This window comes from Helicoverpa armigera, chromosome 28 (genome assembly GCF_030705265.1).
Source record: "Helicoverpa armigera isolate CAAS_96S chromosome 28, ASM3070526v1, whole genome shotgun sequence".
In the NCBI taxonomy this organism is placed as follows: Eukaryota; Metazoa; Arthropoda; class Insecta; order Lepidoptera; family Noctuidae; genus Helicoverpa; species Helicoverpa armigera.
The window spans coordinates 5273316-5292065 of NC_087147.1; the positions used below are offsets into that span (position 1 = coordinate 5273316).

The window sequence follows — 18750 nt, forward strand, 5'->3', positions numbered from 1 at the left end:
AATATTATTCATTTTGTTTCTTTTTTTATGTTTTTCATACGCTTTTTTGTAACTCGACAACTTTATTGTCAGCACCTGTAAGGTGACCTCCAGTTTTTTAAGTCTGAAAGTGTGGCGTTAGAATATCTGTTTTCAAAACTAACGTCAGCTGTATCTTTGGTAGGCTTCAAGCCTTAAGTTAATATCAGTTTAACTACATGTTATGGGGTTCCCTTGGTGTTTTAGTGGCCTAACAGTCGATATTGTAACTGCCATTTACTTAAAAAGTATTTTTTCAGATGCTGCATTGACAGGCCAAAATAACTCTGTAGTTAGTAAAATATTAACGAAAGTAACTTTGTTAGGTTTGAAGAATATTTTTGTAAAAGCTAATTTACATTGAAAAATCTACTAAAATATTGTTTACTAATAATTTTAGACAATGCCAACAATTAAAAAGTTAAGTGTAGATTTCGTCATTTTAATTTTCAGTTCTAGATATGACTGTTCTCCAATGTAAACGAGAACGTAAATAATGTAGAACAATTTAACGGTGAGACCAAAAGACTGATTGCAATATTGTTGTCGAGTTATAATTGTTTTTCAAACTGTGTTGACGACAAGCAATACTTTCTTCTGCTTTACGTCCAGGGCATAAACTTATCATTTGCAGTTTTTTATTTGACATTTATTTTGCCCAATTATATTATCAGATTCGATACGTTTGTGTGAAAATTGCATTTTTCACGTGGCTACGTTCAACTAGATATAAACAAAATGATTCCACCTAGATAATAAGACTCAATGTAGTTGTTCATAAGGACCTTCAGGCTAAATGTAAGTTGTATATAATTCGATAGACAATTGATGATTATATTATATGAAAGTATATATCTGGTAAACAATAATATAAAATTGAAAAAAAAAACAATAAATGTATATACAAAAGGGATTATTGTTGTTTTCTTTTATGCCTATTATTACCCTCCATACAAATAGTATTGATATAGTATAATTTTGTACTACATGGGTACAAACATCTATTCTTGAAAATTCAAAGGACAATATAATTTCAATATTTTTTAAAATATTTAACCACACAAAATTATGCTAATAGAATCAATCATAATTACAAATTCATTATAATAAATTACACAACAGTTTTTTACAACAAAATAACTAATCTCATAAATTATTGCAAGAAACTATTTATTATATTAAATTCATTACTGCTCCAGTCTCAAGGTCACACAACAACTGGGACACGGTTGGTAAACTGTATTTCCCAGTTCCCTAGTCACCATCAAACAGGCGATTTCCTAAGAATTCAGACTAGTATGCATTGCAGAAAGAAATTTCTTACAAACAGTATTGTACATTCCAAGTTGATGTTGACCTTTAGTAGCACTAAATCTCATTATTTTGCTGCGGCAATAACCTGTGGGTCTTGAGGTCTACAGCATATGGTCTGTTCTTTTTATCTGAAGCTTCCAGGCGCTCCTGTCGGACGTAACTCCTGGGCAAGGTAATGTCCATCTCATTCATTTCAGATTGACTTTCTTCAGCTGCCTGGAATATAAAGAAAAGGGTATATTAGCACATCTATACTTATATTTTGAAGTTGGTATTGGGTTATTGGGTTGCCCGGGTAACTGGGTAGAGGAGGTAAAAGATAGGTAGTTGCTCCTTGAAAAACAACTGGTACTCAGATAGGGTGCTTACATAAAGAAACAGGTAAGTTACAAGCTTTTTCTTTATAAGTGAGTGAATAGGATTGTATTGAAATATTATACCTGCACTGATCTGTACCTACCCGTACAGGTTTGTCTGTACCTGCAAACTTTTTCTTTTTGTAAGCACCCATAAAAAAAACAGGCTCATATGATGGTGACTTAATTGTAAAGCTGAATTGGTGTACCTAATAAAGTACATACCGTATGTACTTTATTAGGTACACCAGTTCAAAAAAAATGGCTGTTCCCATTATGTCACCTACTTTTACTAGATATAAGAGTGTGCGTTCGCGCAGCGGAATGTTGTTGAATTTAAAGATTTTAATTATGCAGATAATTAGTGTAAGACGTCCTATAATTGTGTATGGTAAATAAAAATTTGTGTATGCAGCCATTGTGGAGAAATTCACCAAAAACAGATTCCGCTGGGCGAACGTTGGCGAACGTTGTCCTGGCGGAACTTTTTTTAATCCATAGACTTTAGAAGAAAAGAGATGTGTCCGAAAATTATTGTGTATTTGTGTATAATTGATTATGTATGAATGAAATCAGTGCATGCATAAACTTCGGAGAAATTCAAGTTTCCGCTACGCGAACGTTTGGCCATTAGCTAGTTTTCATATAAAGCGCTTACATAGAGAGCTGTAGATTTTTACATACGTTGTTTTGAATTTGTTTATATTTGTTTAAAAAACAGATTTATAAAAAGTCGTAGGGTTTAAAAGATAAAAATATAAACGTAAAATACACTTATTAGGTCTTAGTTCTTAAAGTATGCAGTTTGGGGTCTAGATTTTCACGTTTACACAAACCTTGTAAGTGTCTCCAACATGTTGCCAAGTATCAATGATGTTCCGTTAGTAATTAAAAAGTTATAGGATATTTTACCATGAACAGATCACTGTTTACAAAGCAGTCGAATATCACGACGTTCTAAAGGAATTGCATGGTAAAATGTATGCCAATAATTAGTTTAATCATTCAACTATTCACTTGCAAAATTTCATGTCATTAAATTCAGTAATTAAAGAAAGACAATTATAATACTGACGGAGCATCGAAACCCTACATAATCCGACCAAGTTCGGATAGCTACAAAAAAAGCGGCCGTGCCATATGTCTAAGCAACGTTCTTAACTTGGTAGGTTAGTATATTTATTAATATGGTACAGTTGCGTACACAAGCGTTAGGAAAAAATAAAACAATTGCATTTCTTGAATGAAAAATATATTTTTTAATAATAATGCCACTATCTACGACATTTTAGTTAAAATACGTAACGTTTATTAACGTTATTTTTAATCACGTAGTCAAGTAATTTATGTAAGTAATAATAATAAAAATATTTTTGTACACGGATATCTAAATAGAGAAGTACTTGTTAATTGAAGATTTATTTTTATCGTAGATAGTAGCATTATTATTAAAAAAAATTCAATCAAGAAATACAATTGTTTTATTTTTTCCTAACGCTTGTGTACGCAATTGTACCATATTAATAAATACTAACCTACCAAGTTAAGAACGTTGCTTAGACATATGGCACGGCCGCTTTTTTTGTAGCTATCCGAACTTGGTCGGATTATGTAGGGTTTCGATGCTCCGTCAGTATTATAATTGTCTTTCTTTAATTACTGAATTTAATGACATGAAATTTTGCAAGTGAATAGTTGAATGATTAAACTAATTATTGGCATACATTTTACCATGCAATTCCTTTAGAACGTCGTGATATTCGACTGCTTTGTAAACAGTGATCTGTTCATGGTAAAATATCCTATAACTTTTTAATTACTAACGGAACATCATTGATACTTGGCAACATGTTGGAGACACTTACAAGGTTTGTGTAAACGTGAAAATCTAGACCCCAAACTGCATACTTTAAGAACTAAGACCTAATAAGTGTATTTTACGTTTATATTTTATCTTTAAACCCTACGACTTTTATAAATCTGTTTTTAAACAAATATAAACAAATTCAAAACAACGTATGTAAAAATCTACAGCTCTCTATGTAAGCGCTTTATATGAAAACTAGCTAATGGCCAAACGTTCGCGTAGCGGAAACTTGAATTTCTCCGAAGTTTATGCATGCACTGATTTCATTCATACATAATCAATTAGTGTTTTTGCAAAAACACCAGTGTTTTTGCAAAAAAGGGCGATCCGAGCGATCTATGGCATGGGCTCTCGCGAATCACTTAGAGAATTCTTTAAGGAAATTAATATACTTACATTACCTTCCTTGTATATTTTTGAAAATATTATGTTTGTTCGCAAAAACATCCATAAATTCGCAGTTAAAAGTGACATTCACCAGATAAATACACGTAACAAACATAAATTAGTGGTTCCCAAGTTTAGGCTAACAAAAACAAATAAGTCGTTCTTAGGGAATTGTGTACGTTTTTATAACAAGCTACCTAAATGTATCCTTGATCTCACGGATAAAAAGTTTAAGAATGTAGTTAAAAACATTTTGATTAAAAAGGCGTATTATAAAATTCAGGATTACATTAATGACAGTGATGCCTGGCGTTAAATTAATATTGTTTTTTCTTTTTCTCTGCACATGTGGCTTCCCCGGCGACCACGGGCACGGGAGTGCCTCCGCCCAGACCAGCCAAGCCCAAGCCAGCAAGACCCCAAATAGCATTATATAATAACTTGGTTACCCAATATATATTTTTTCTTTGAATTGTATCAATTATTTTTCCAGTAACGATTGCACTAAAATTATTTTGTATAATTTATTAATACATTTTTAGCTCAATTTGGATTGTATAACATTCTCAGGACTAGATAGAAAACTGTATGTTTGTAATTATTTTTATTTTCTTTTAAAAAGAGTGTCCATGGAGTTTCTTGCCGGTTCTTCTCCATGAGACCAACTCTTTGGAACCGTGCACCTAACTTTGACGTTTCGAAAGAGCTTTCATAGACCTATTTGAAATAAAAAAATTTGAGTTTTGAGAGTTTTGAATTATACACAAATACACACTAATTTTCGGACACATCTCTTTTCTTCTAAAGTCTATGGATTAAAAAAAGTTCCGCCAGGACAACGTTCGCCAACGTTTGCCCAGCGGAATCTGTTTTTGGTGAGATTCTCCACAATGGCTGCATACACAAATCTAGACACACGGCAGTGTGTCCGCCAAGTTCGAGCAAAAAAAGCGACACACCGGCCGTGGGTTATATTACACGAACCATTTCGGGCCAAATTCGACCCCCCTGTAACTCAAAATCTATTTTATTCACGCATATCAAATTTCTAGTATCTGTTGAGACCCCCTCACTTATCTAAAATACAAAATTTCACTAATATACCTATTGTAGGTCTTGAGATATTGACGTCAGAAAATCGCTATTTTTACTATACACTCACTGATTGACTGACTGACTGACTGACTGACTCACTCATCAAAAACCTAGACCACTTCCAATGGTCGTATTGACTTGAAATTTGGCATGGAGCTTTGATTATATATATGTCTAGATGGAGTGTCACCATACAATCCCAACAAAGAAGCAGAGACAAAATTGTTATGCATGTGTGCGTGTAGATGTCATTTTACACTGCGCGTTGACGTAAATAATGATACCAGTTTCTACGATTCTCCCATAAATAATGAAAAAAAAAAATAGACTAATTAAATAAGTTTGTATACATAGTGTTATTCGGTTTAACTATAACTTTATAGAAAATTGAACCTTGCTTGGCACTGCTCCTTTTGTAATTCTTCGTCGCCCTATCTTGTCGACAGTACTCATGTCCTTGCTGTGGAAGTGATCGGAACACACTACGGTATTTTTTGCTGGTGTCCACATCGCATCTCCGCGGCTTTTTTTAATGCGGTCTGACTCCTAACAATAGGATTACTTGGAATTCTAAAAAAAATTATGTTACGTCGATGACCATAATTTACTAATCAAATAATAGTAGATAATATTTTGGGGAATCAGAAAATGTCTATCCGAGCAATAAAAATAGAAATTATACCTATTAATTTTTTCCGCAGTGCTTAAAAAAATATCCTTTATACATAAACACGTGAAGTTGGGAAAATGAAAAACAGAAACTGGCAACACTGATACAATATGGCGTGATTTAATAAACATAATTACAAAAAACAAATATTTATTTTCTGGGTCAGTTACCGATGATAGGTGATGTTATTGGCACTTTTTAGCCTTCCTTTATAATTCCGGCAGACTTTAATTGCACATGTCGTCATTTTACCTCTGTTATTTGTATTTTAGTTAGCGCGCGTAATACGTTTTGACAGTAAAGCGGCACGATCAGAGTGCTTAGTGCGAGTTTTCGTGAATTTTTTTACGGACTCACATGAGAGCGCGTATACTAAGATTTGTATGGAACAAAAACAGCTCCACCTAGTGTCAAAAATTGGAACCTGTTTTTGTTCCATACAAACAGTGTTGCCAACAGTTGTAGAAGCTTACCACCAGAGTCAACTTTTAAAACCACCAGAAAACCACTAACAAAAATTTATCCCACACATAAAATCACCAAATTCACCACTAAAAAAATATTGTTTATATTTTATTGTAACCTAAAACAATTTAATCATCCAAAGATGTAACTCGGCAACGATAGAAAATTAAAACAGACAAAGCATTACATCTCTTTAGCAATTCATCCGACCCGATCCGAATCCTTCACAAATTATAATCGGCGTAGTAGTTTCACAAATTGTTTAGTTACGCATTTGACCAATGAATGAGTACTTAATATAATTATATAGTAGTCGTTCACCTTTTTGTTTTGTAGATGCTTTTTTGACATTCCGTGAGACTTCAAATCTCCATAGTAACTCCTTAAAGTTGTACCACAAAACTTACATTTCGCTACTTGACCCGCAGTACTTTCAACATTTCGCCACTAAATAGGGGACTTAAACCACCAGTATTAGTGGAAAATCCACTAAGTTGGCAACACTGCATACAAATCTTAGTATACGCGCTCTCATGTGAGTCCGTAAAAAAATTCACGAAAACTCGCACTAAGCACTCTGTTCTGATTGACAGGAAAGCTAATGTCGATGAACAGTACATTGACATTTTTTTCCACGCTTGCGCGCACTCGACGCTACATCTAGACATATATATAATCAAAGGCATGGAGGTAGGTCTTTATGTCAAGGTAAAGGGAAAAATCTGAAAATGGCCAAGTGTGAGTCGGTTTCAAAATAATGAAGGTGTTTTATACCCGGTGTAAATTTATACCACTAAGGAACTAAAACGAACTAAATTTATCTATATTTATATAATATATCTTCGAATGGTACAAAGGTTTGTATTTAGTCAAAGTAAAGTAAAAATCTGAAAACGGCCAAGTGTGAATCTCTTTCGAAAATAACGAATGTGTAACTTTGATCTACGAACATAATATGTGATAACATGTCATGTCAGTCAGTTGGTAAATCTAGTCCATTTAGTTAATCTACTTCATTTCTTTGTAAGAAACATAGTGCATATTAAAAAATCTAAAAGATAGTATAAATGAGACATTTCTTTAACTAACTTCATCATGAGAAAAAAAAAATAAACAACCTTACAAAAATAAATGAAATCCCACCCAAAACAAAAATGTGAAAGACTGCCAAGTTCGATAATATGGAATGCTTCGCCTATAAAGAAGTGAGATCTGAATAAGTACCAAGTTCCATACACATACCTCAGTTAAAAATAGTTACTTTTTAATGATGTTACTTGGCAAGTTTTAATAGAAAATTAAATACTTGATTCATTGCGTTTAGTAGGTTTATAACAAGATGTATGAAAACTTGCCATGTAACATCATTAAAAAGTAACTATTTTTAACTGAGGTATGTGTATGGAACTTGGTACTTATTCAGATCTCACTTCTTTTATAGGCGAAGCATTCCCATATTATCGAACTTGGCAGTCTTTCACATTTTTGTTTTGGGTGGGATTTTTATTTACCATACACAATTATAGGACGTCTTACACTAATTATCTGCATAATTAAAATCTTTAAATTCAACAACATTCCGCTGCGCGAACGCACACGATATAAGATCAAAAAAAAAAATTGGTTTACCTAATAAGGTACATACCTTATGTACTTTACTAGTTAAAGTAGGTGACATAATGGGAACAGCCATTTTTGCTTAAAAGTGTTAATCTAAAAACTACTTGCCAGATTTAAAAAATGAGTTATACTTTTGTGATAAGTACATACTTTAAAATGAATGATGATGATAATAGTATAGTACCTCTTACCCATTCCTGCTGGTTATTAGCGGCTTGTAACTCGAGGATGTCATTCTGTATGTCAACGCTGAGCTCCTGTATCGGCACGGTTTCAGTTCGCCAATGCACGTTCTGATGCTTGCTGATGCGGTTGCGGCGTTTATGCGCTTTTAGATGCACCTGCAATTTTAAGTTAGAAGTGAGAAGTTGTTGTGGGGTTTGTCCAAGTGGGTAGTTTTAAATGATTTGGAAGAATAGAAGAAGGTATGTATGTGGGTATATGCGTTATTTTTTTACGCTATACAACTACTACTAAGCGTTATTTTTTGCTACTGAATAGACTAATGGATCGTGCCAGTAATACAGCGTATATATCGTACAATGGAGACCATGTTAAGATAAACTTAGTATAGGGTCTACTTTGCGTTGCGTCTGTGGAAGGATATGGATCAATCAATTTATAATAGTGCAGAGTTGAAGCGCATCGAAGCGACTTTCCAAAAGTGAACATAACAAATTCAATCTTAACACCACAGCATAACGTTCACATTACTGCTATAACTATACGGTCCACGTACGTACATTAACCTTACTGCAATACTGCTGACAACGTGAATCAACAAGTTCACCAGTCACGACTTTCTTTATACAACTTACCAACACGTTGAACAGACAAACATGTAGAAATCACCAACCTTTTCCCGTGTACTATACTAGTAAATAAATAAACTGGGTTAGGTACTACTTGAAGTGTTTTACATGTTGGACATACTCGCTATCACGTAACAATTATAGTGTACAGAGCAGGAACTAAACTGTCCCGTACAATAAACCACGATATGATACCCTTACCTTCTTAATATGCGTGTTGACCATGGATCGCAGATGGAAGAGCGCGGGGCACAGCGGGCAGCGCCGCGCCGGCGCCGTGTGCGCGCACACCGCGTGCTGGTTGCGGCGGTTCTGCGACACGAAGCCGCGACCGCACACCTGGACAATAACAAATAATTATGTAAAGAAAGAAAGAAAAGAAAGAAAATCAGTTTAATTGCGCAAAATATAAGACGCATAAATGCCCCTAACAAAATGAGCATAATATGGATAAAAAGATAAAAAGAACATAACACAAATTTAAGGGAAAATATGCGTCCTAAAGCGCGCAATACGGCCCTCGCTCAGCATAATGCTGCGACCCGAAACGAGATAGAGTCCCAGCGCTGGTTTTCAGCGATAGCCGGTGCTACCGCGATGACGTCAACCGGTGGAACTAATGTATAAAATAAATAAATAAAAAATACCTACTTAACTTTGCATGAATAATTGAGATTTGTGTTGTGATGTGAACAATGTGAACTTGTGTAGTGGGTGGATGCATAGTGTGTTTTCGGAAGAGGAGATTGACAGTGTAATATTTGACCACAGATAATACATATAATACGGGTTTGACCATAGTAATATAGGTTTTGACAATGACAGATGACAGCAAGTGAAAAAGTCAACAAGAAGAAAAAAAGCAATTAAATAGTATAATATCAACAATGAACAACATTTGGAAATTAATATAAATTATATTCGTATAAGTGGGTTGGAAGTATTATATAATAATTATAACCTGGAGAAATTCTCATAATTTGAGAAGGTGAGAAGCAGAGGAAGAACATCAAGCCCAGACACAGCTTAACTCCAATAGAAGATTGGATTTCAAAGCAGCCCACACTGAAGGAGATTCCTGAACCAGAGCAAGTATGCCATGACCCATGAGGTATGAAATAATTTTCATGTGCTATGATTGATTTGTTCTAATAATAGTGTTTTTTTTAGTTGATATTTAAATGAGCCTTTTGTTTTCAGGCATCGCAATGGTGGAGGGAGGTCATTCCAACAGTGTGTGGCCGCAAACTTGAAAGACCCTCTGAAAGCTGTAGTACGATGCATCGGAACAACAAGAGGACAAACAATGGACCGAATACCATGCTTTAGCTGGTTATGTTTCCATGTTAGCTTTTTGTAGAGATAATTCGGTTTTTCCGTTCTAATTGTGCCGAACAGTAAACTAGCCAAATGTAGCCTCCTCCTAGCAGCCATTTTTAACAAGTTAAGTTCGTTAATGAATGGTGTTACATGACTTCTGCGAGGAATATTTACACAGAAACGAGCACAAGCATTTTGGATCCGCTGGATGACATGTACAGTTTTTGAAAGAAGGCATGGTCCATATACTACATCACAATAATTTAACTTTGATAGAATAAGACTGTCTACAAGTTGTTTGCGCAAGGGAATAGCCAGGTATCTTCTTATTCCATATAAAACCTTTAACCTATAAAAACAGTTACGAAGGACATTGCTAATATGAGACTCAAAACGCAGCTCGGGATCCATAATCAACCCAAGATTGCAAGCCTGTTCCACTCTCTCAATTCTCTCACCCATGATTACTAGTGCAGGATTGGCTGACAAAATTGAACGCACTTGGTACCTAGAACCCAAAACCATAAATTTAGATTTCAGGGGGTTAAGAACCAGAGAGTTTTCCTCCGACCATACAACCACTCTATTCAAATCCTCATTTATTTTCTTCACAGCTAATGATGTCTCCTCTATCTTGAAAGACATGTATAATTGGATGTCATCAGCATACATATGGTAGTTGCAATTTATAAATGTCTTTGTGATATCCGCACTATATAGGATGTACAGCAAGGGCCCCAAAATCGACCCCTGAGGGACACCCCTGGACACGCGGAGGGGGGAGGATGACACTATTGAGCCATCCTCCTTATGCATCTCTACATATTGAGACCGACCAGAAAGGTAGCTACTAAACCACTCTACTGCATCACTGTCAAAGCCATAAAAAACTAACTTGGATAACAGTAGTGTGGTGTTAATTGCATCGAAGGCACGGGAAAAGTCTAGCAGCGCCAAAATTGTACCCTCCCCCCTGTCGCGTGCTTCAAGGATATTCCCCACCACATCAGCCAGAGCTGTTGCAGTACCCCTACCCTGTCTGAAACCCGATTGCAAGTCCGGAAGAATATTGTTGGCTTCGAGATATTCTATCACCTGAGAGTGGACAACCCGTTCAAGGATTTTAGAGAGGCAAGGCAGTATACTAATAGGTCTCAAGTCCTTGGTACTAACCGGATTATTGTTTTTAGGTATAGGACGAACAATAGCACATCTCCAGAGTTCAGGGAATGTACTTGTGGTTATGGAACGGTTGATGATGTCTGTGATGGCTTGTAGGGTAGTTGGCAAAGTAAGGGATAACATATCGAGGCTAATACCATCGACACCTTGTGCATTAGACCCCAGGCTCTTAATTATCCTGTACACAACTTCAGCGTTAGTTGTTGTGAGTTTGAAGGAGGCGTCACTAAATCTGCGAGCCTCAAAATAGGTCTTCAGTGACTCATTGTGATGACTGTTACCCGGCACATTAAGGAAAGCAGCATTAATTTCTTCAGCGTTATTGAAATGACCAGGTAGCAATCTTTGCTTGTGATCTGGCAACACATCAGACTTCAAGTTGCGCCATAACAGTTTCGGGTCTTTAATATGGTCATTGATACTTTTGGCGAAATATGCCGTTTTCTCGCAAGCCAGTGCCGTTATCGCTTGATGCTTAAGGTCAAGATAATATTGCTTGTGTGCAGGTAGCTTAGATTTTCGATACCTATCTCTGGCCTCATCCCTTAATTTCGAGATTAACCGAATATAGTCAGTTATCCACGGAGTGGGGCGGGTTTTAAATGTCTTACTTATAAGAGGAGCATGTATATCAAAAAGCTGGTTCATAAAGAAACTAAATGTTTGCACCATATCATTGACATCACTCATGTCGCTAACGGAGTCCCATGGTATAGTTTTTAAATCCACACTGAAGTAGTCATCTAGTATGTCCTTAAGCGGACGATATATGACTGTTCTAGGTATAGACTTAGGCTTCTTAAGAACTGTCTCACAAGTTATGAATGAGTGATGGCCAAGCTCAGCAATATGATTTACTCTAACATCACGGGTAGGAGCATCTGTGCAGATTACATCAATAAGCGAGCTACTATTGCCCACAAAATGTGTGGGTGTTTGAACCAGCTGATTGACATTTAAATATCCGAAAAAATCGGTAAGTTCTTTCGTCTTAGAGCTACTAACTTCCAACATGTTAACATTGAAATCCCCCAACAGAATTAAATGATCATAGGGGGCCAAACCACTAATGCTAGCTGACAAGGCGTCAAGAAAATGCCGCAGGTCCAACCATGGCGGGCGATAGGCAGTGCCAATGAGTAATTTTTTTTTATTAATATTTAGCCAGAGCTGCTCAACACTGGGATGTTCAGGATGAGCTCTAACGCGCGCAGCAATTCCATTTTTAATGTAAAATGCGACCCCCCCGCCCCGACCCCCGCGTATAGATATAGGACGTGGTATGTGCCTGAGTTTGTACCCAGGCACACAAGGCGCTCGGTCTTCCTGACCCTCGCGCAGCCAAGTTTCGTTGATGGCCATTATATCCACTGAATAATTGCCCATGGCTATCAAGAAATCATCCTGGTTAGTCCCGAGCGAACACGCATTCAGCAAACCAAACTTAATACATTTAGTCGGAACCATTTGTGTGTGTCAGTTGTGTATTATGTATAGTCATGTTTCTACAAAGTATGTAAATATGTTTGTTAAGTGAATATGGTGCGATTATATGTGAAAATGAACTGTTAGTGTAATAAATTAATTGTAAATAACTAGTAATAACTTGTAGATAACTAAGAATAATTGTGTGTGGTGTATGTACTATGAAAATGTTTTTTGTGAAAGAGAGTTTGCTAAAAAGTGTATTTTTATGTAGTGTAGGAATATATATAAGTATCACTTGTGACTCACCATACACGACAGCTAAAATTTGAAGTCCCACATAGAAATAGTTTTGACGCATATTTTCCCAATTACAAATACTAGATAAATATTTACAAAATAACAAACATAAATAGTAAACCCATTGTTTAATTGACAGGTCCAAAAATCCTTGTGATATCCTCGTCAGTGCGGATCCTTTGTGTGGAGTCACCAGGTGTCTTCCGTGCAAGTATGCGGCCGCGTTTAGTCCACACAAATCTCCAATTGAAGTGGCTAGCTGCGTCACGCGCCTTCCGAAACAACCGGCGATTTATTTTCGTGAGGCGCTCGTTAAGGAAGAACCGCTGAGGAGCACCAGGCATGTCGAGGTCGGCTGTCGTCGCCCCGCGTCGCACGCGCGCGCTGGCCAGCAGCTCGTCGCGCAGGTCGCGGCGCGCCAGGCGCACGACTATGGCGCGCGGCCGAGTTACTGCCGGCCCGGCAGAATTTGTAGCATTGAGCTGCTTCCCGCCGACACGTTCCGCACTGACAATATCGCGTTCCTCCACCTTGACTCCTAGTTTGAGCCCTATGATCTGGATGATGTGGACGGGGTTATCAGAAGAGGCCTCAGGTATGTTGGAGACTTCAATGTCGTTGCCTAGAAGGTCCTGGTCTCTGTCATTCAACTCCCGCCTCAACTCCTCCACGACCCCGTCCACCGAAGAATGACCCGAAGAAGGCTGCTGCTCTAATGCGCTTATTCTGGCTTCAAGGCTATCTATACGAGTATTGCAGTGATGCATAGAATTTTTTAGCTGCACCATCTCCACCTCCATTTCCCTACGGAACTCCTGTAACTCTCCACGCATCGCTCTCAACTCGTCCAAGAGTGGCCTAATGTCAGCGGCGGCCACAGAGGCATAGTAAGGTGAAGGAGTAGGAGCAGACGATGGATTCCCCGGTTGTTCCTCGCAGATCTCAGGCGCTCGGCGGCAACTATCAATCGCCGTGTTCGGTGGACTTGCCTCCACGCATGCAAGCCCAGGGCTTTCAGCAAGGAGAGGACTTACAGCTGAACCTCTGACCGGAGTCTCAGCCCCATTATCCCTGACCTGGTTCCTCTTGCATTCCGGACAACGCCAGCTTGCAGGAACCACTGCTTTAGTAGCAACTCTAACGCATTCACGGTGGTATAGCAGCTGGCACTTGCCACACCTAGCGCCCTCTAACGTCTTGATGTAGCGACCGCATCCTCCACACTTGGTTCCGGGCATGATGATAGACGAGAAGCCAACTTAAGATCAAGTGGGTTCAACGTTTGCCCGCTAGATGGCGCCACTAAGCTTAAAGACTAAATGGTTCAGCGTTACGCTCGCTAGATGGCGCCACTGAGGCTGACTCAATTGATCGATGACAGGTGCAGCGAGAATATCTTTCCACTGTCAACCAGTTCTTAACGAGAATATCCTCGATATCAACAAACAGTTGCTGGGAATGGAGGGTAGGAATTATTTACGCCAAGTCACTGCAAATATTGTTTTAACAAATGTAGTTTGTTACACACACTGGTTTCTACCAACTAAAATGTATGTCACTATTTGTTTCACTGTGTACACAATAAAGTTAATGACTATGCAGATACTTGAGTTTATGATTTTTAAAAGATAAAAGTAAGTAAACAGGTCTACACCGATAAACGTCAACGTCAGTTCATCCAATTGTGGTTGTACATCCAAATGTACTGGTTTTATCTCGATCATTTATAATGGCTGGACCCACGGACGTATTTATAGCTTTGACAAGGTCCACAAGGTAAAAAAGCAGAACTCAGCCTAAACTGCAGCAATGTAGGTATACTTTTGTAACTGAAGGCGTAAGCTCGACCTTTAGTAACGGAGGTGTGCAGCTTCTGAACGGGATTTTTTTTGTTATTTTTTAGGACTTAACGTATAATGTAGCTCAAATGTAGGTTCATAATTTTTGTTGGATGATAAATGCAAAAATAAAAATACATAGCTCTTAAATGCGGGACCAGAACGAGCGCGACTTTTTGATGTTTTGTATCTCAGGTTAGCTTAAAATAAATATTTATATACACCCCCCCCCTCCCTTGTATACGTCCATGGCTGGACTAAACAAAATATCAACGCGACCCTGCCAGTAGGTAATAGTGTCCCATTTTACATTTCGGGTACTACAACAAAAAAACTTCTACTCACATCGCACTTATAAGGCCTCTCGTTAGTATGCAGCCTCTGATGCCACAGTAAAGATCGTTCATCCACAAAGTACCCTCCGCAAGTAGAACACATGGTACGCTTCTCGTTGGCCTGTTTCTGCTTGACAGTTGATTTTTGTGCTTCTTTCTTTACTGGGACGCTCTTGTCGGTGCTGGAAGATTAGTAAGACATTATAAGAATTTATTACCAACCTTTTTCTTTTGTTCCAATGACAGACAAAACTGATCAGATAGGTCGCTCCTTGTAAAATGGTGTCATTACGGTTAGACTGAAAGCAAACCCCAACATAGTAGGCTAGGCAGATGATGATAGAAAAGACGAAAAATAGCAATGTAAATTTCAGAATCAAAAACAAGTCCCTTTATCGTAATCTTTTACCTTTTCATGTTAACTATTTGCCATAAAGGCACGTCTCTATTATTATGACTGTGTTTTCTATTTAATTTGGCACGTAAGTCAATAAAGGTTCACCATCCCTGTAGTGTAGGCTAAAGTAACAACAGTCCATGTACTTGTAACTAATGTAGAATACCTAATGCTATAGTGGAAAGAGTCATGATTTACCCTCAAGATACATTTTGAACACAGACGAGATACGCAACACGTGCACTTGGAATCAAATACTTCACAAGAAAACTAAAGAGATGGAAATTTTAATACAAAAATTTTGTTTAATATCTTTTTTATTTTTATTTTTTTAAATAATATTCACATACCTGTTCTCTCCCATTTTCTGTTCATGTTTCTTGATATGCATCTCAAAGCTCATTTCTCCCTTATACATCTTGCCGCAGTAGTAACATGTGAACTTCTTACAATGCTTAGTGTCATAGTGCTGACGCAGAGACACTTCATCTTCTAAGATCACTCCGCATATCTCGCAGATGTGTGCGTTTTCTGCCTGTTAAGGTTTTGTTATATGTAGTAAGTTATTTTTAACATCAGCGCCAAAAGAGGGGTGAATTAAGTTTAATAGTGGATAGATGTGACTGGCTACCATAGCTCTTAGCGGATGAACTGATTCAAATGTGGTTTGTTTTTGAGCATAAATTAGTCGGAAAAATACGATATACATGCATTACCTACTTTGATGGGCACCAGAGTGTATGAAGTGAATGTAGAGTTATGTCTATCTATATTATATGAAATATTTATTTATTTAAACTTCGTGCAACAAAAATATTACATAGGCGGACTTAATGGCTATTTCCAGTCAACCTTATAATATAATTAATGAAATATCATTCTCAATATCATTCAACTGCAACTTAATCTGCTTAAGAAATACTTGAAAAAATTTATATAATTTTTCTTATGCCATGCCTCAGGTGTCATATGCATTTGTAAATAAAATCTTCAATCAATCAAAATCAAGTATCTACAAACCTTACTAATATTCTTCCTCCTCTCGTGCCACTTGAGATGCTTGATGATGGTACTTCTCTTCTTAAACACAGTGTTACACAGTGCGCACTGGTGTACGTTAGTATGAGTCTTCAAGTGACTGTGGTATTCTTGATAATCTTCCGTTACTGCTTTACAAACCTGCAATTTTATTTGTATACTATTTTTAGTATTGTAGTTTTGTATTGGAATACAAAGCTTTTTAGCTTAGTATTTCAATAATAAAAGCTTTTAAACATAGACATTGAGGGCCTTACTACAAAAACTTTAAACCCTGTTTTACACTTGTCTAATAAAATTTTGGCTGCAAAATGAACCATATGTCAACGTCATAATTTGTCATTTTTTTAGACAAGGCATAAACTGACGTTTAAAAGTTTTTGTGGTAAGACGGTGAATGTTTTTTTTTACCTGACTGTGAGTTGCAAAGAAAGGTAAAGTCTTTATCAGTCTATTTACATATGTATTTGTGACTGGTAAAAATGAAAGAACAATGTCAGACATCCATAGTAACTTAGGCTCAATAAAAATATTTCATGGACAGTGAAAATTCTTACAGTTTTTTGTGTAGTTTAATTTCAGAAGCTTTTCTATGTTTTCCACTTTTGCATTGAACTTCTCAAAACCAAATTATTCCAAATTATTATAAAACGAAAAACCTGAACTCGATAAATAAAATAATTACTTATTAAAATGATAATTTTTTTTGAAAAGTTCTAGATAATAATTAAATATTTTATAAGAAGTTAGTATTTTATATTTAAATTGTTGTAGTAAAGAACTTTGTGTCCGTGAGGATTTAGTTTTAAAAGTTGATTGGGTGGGCTGAAACCTGACATTGTTATTTACTCTCTTAACAATGTTTTTGCATTTCAATTTAATTCATAGAGCATTAGAGATGTTTCAGCATTAGTAGTTCATACTTTTAAACCCACCTTACAAACATACAGATTAACATTATGTTCAGTTTTCATATGCTCCTGTAATTTAGCAATAAAGTGATATTTGACGGGACACCTGCTACAATGCTTAGTTGACATCGGACCTCTTTTCCTTCTCCGTTTAGGCTTTTCCCCTTCATCAACTCTTAACGATGCTCTAAACTTCTCCATGAATGGTTCTGCCTCTTCAAGTTGCATCAGGTTACCGTCCGGTAGTGCTCGGTAGAATGCTAGCTCACCATCATCTTGTATTATAAACACTACATTATCATCATCATCTTTCTCTATACTTTGCTTTTCGGGAACTTCAGTTTTTATTTTTTTAATAATTTCGGTATCATTTTCTTTACCTATTGCGTGGAGATGGAAATCATAATCAGGTGTATTGATCAACATTTCCGGTAGAGAGAAACATAGCGTTTTATTTGTTGTTTCCCCTATTAATTGAATTTGGTCAATATTGTGAAGTAATTCGTCGGTGTAAAAATTCAGGACTTCTTGACTCCGTTTGGATAGCAAATAAAACTTGTATGCCATGGAGGCCATCATGAAGCAATTGATGCAAATATTGTAGTTTTCTGTATTTGGTAACTGAAAAAAGGTAAAAGTTACTTTTTAAAAGATTAGGTGGTGGTAAATAGCGTTTGCTCTGCCTAGTTCCTCGATAGGCAGCCAAAGAACCACAAATAATTACATTAAAAGTGTATTGAAAGAGGTTGCTTCTGAACAATTAAAAAGCAATAAAAACTTACCGTAACTTCGCACATTATCTCCAACACATCCGCAATGCAATACTCCTTATCATATTTACATACTTTCGTGAATACATTCTCATACTGGTCCGGGAGAGGCTTCAAACAATTTATGCACAGGTTTTCACTGAGCGTACCATTTGAGAGATGTTTGATCACCAACTTCAAGTCCAAGGGATTAGCCATCTTCTCAGATGCTCAATACAGCAACTCCTGTCAGGAAAACAATTTAATGCACTCATATCGACTTCTTTTCGCTAAGATAACCAAACCAAAATAACTAAATTCAGAATTTACCACCAAATCGACAACTACAGAAAAGATGCGTTCTGGGAATTTATACGCAAGCTGATTCACAAAAGGATCCGTTCAATTTTGCTTTTCGACGCCATGTTGTAGAAGTTATTTTTACTACTTACTAACAAATTCATTAGTCGATTAATGAGCGCTGTCATAAAAATCACCTTCCCAGCTACACGGTGTGATATTGAATGAAAATGTGTTCATACTTTAAGCTCTAGTGTTTGCTACCGCCTCTATGTTCTAAAACTTTATTGAAAAACTTCGAATTAAAGACCCAGTTTTGGTCGTCTCCATTTCTTGTTCGACTATTAACTT

The 18750-nt window shown here is 36.8% G+C and overlaps 2 protein-coding genes across 5 annotated transcripts; one reads left to right on the forward strand and one right to left on the reverse strand.

Annotated features, from left to right (window-relative positions):
* Positions 1-786: 786 nt before the first annotated feature.
* Positions 787-18583, reverse strand: LOC110371429 (zinc finger protein 2). Of its 2 annotated transcripts, none has more exons than XM_064042243.1 (9): positions 18430-18583; positions 18133-18345; positions 17375-17971; positions 16422-16580; positions 15752-15936; positions 15015-15186; positions 8806-8943; positions 7984-8133; positions 787-1548 (listed from the first exon to the last, which is right to left on the reverse strand). In XM_064042243.1, exons 2-9 carry the CDS (start codon positions 18316-18318, stop codon positions 1387-1389), a joined length of 1749 nt encoding a protein of 582 aa, XP_063898313.1. In that variant the 5' UTR covers positions 18319-18345; positions 18430-18583; the 3' UTR covers positions 787-1386. The 2 variants fall into 2 exon arrangements, with proteins under 2 accessions (XP_063898313.1, XP_063898314.1); XM_064042244.1 differs by having other exon boundaries at positions 1410-1548; positions 7977-8133.
* LOC126056412 (uncharacterized) lies at positions 9313-14453 on the forward strand. Of its 3 annotated transcripts, none has more exons than XM_064042245.1 (3): positions 9313-9715; positions 9805-9936; positions 12971-14453. In XM_064042245.1, the coding sequence occupies exons 1-3, from the start codon at positions 9711-9713 to the stop codon at positions 13371-13373; spliced, it is 540 nt and encodes a 179-aa protein (XP_063898315.1). In that variant the 5' UTR covers positions 9313-9710; the 3' UTR covers positions 13374-14453. The 3 variants fall into 3 exon arrangements, 1 of the variants encoding a protein (XP_063898315.1); XR_010277911.1 differs by having other exon boundaries at positions 9315-9715; positions 9805-10242; XR_010277912.1 differs by having other exon boundaries at positions 9435-9715; positions 9805-9949.
* Positions 18584-18750: the final 167 nt, after the last annotated feature.

What these genes read in the sequence shown, in the direction of transcription:
- LOC126056412 (XM_064042245.1), top strand. An exon ending in CGAATACCATGCTTTAGCTG is followed by an intron (nt 9,937 to 12,970) that starts GTTATGTTTCCA and finishes TTTAATTGACAG; the next exon opens with GTCCAAAAATCCTTGTGATA.
- LOC110371429 (XM_064042243.1), bottom strand. Translation starts at nt 18,318, where the DNA reads ATGGCTAATCCCTTGGACTTGAAGTTGGTGATCAAACATCTCTCAAAT. An exon ending in GGAGGAAGAATATTAGTAAG is followed by an intron (nt 15,937 to 16,421) that starts GTTTGTAGATAC and finishes AAACCTTAACAG; the next exon opens with GCAGAAAACGCACACATCTG. An exon ending in CTAATAACCAGCAGGAATGG is followed by an intron (nt 1,549 to 7,983) that starts GTAAGAGGTACT and finishes TTTATATTCCAG; the next exon opens with GCAGCTGAAGAAAGTCAATC.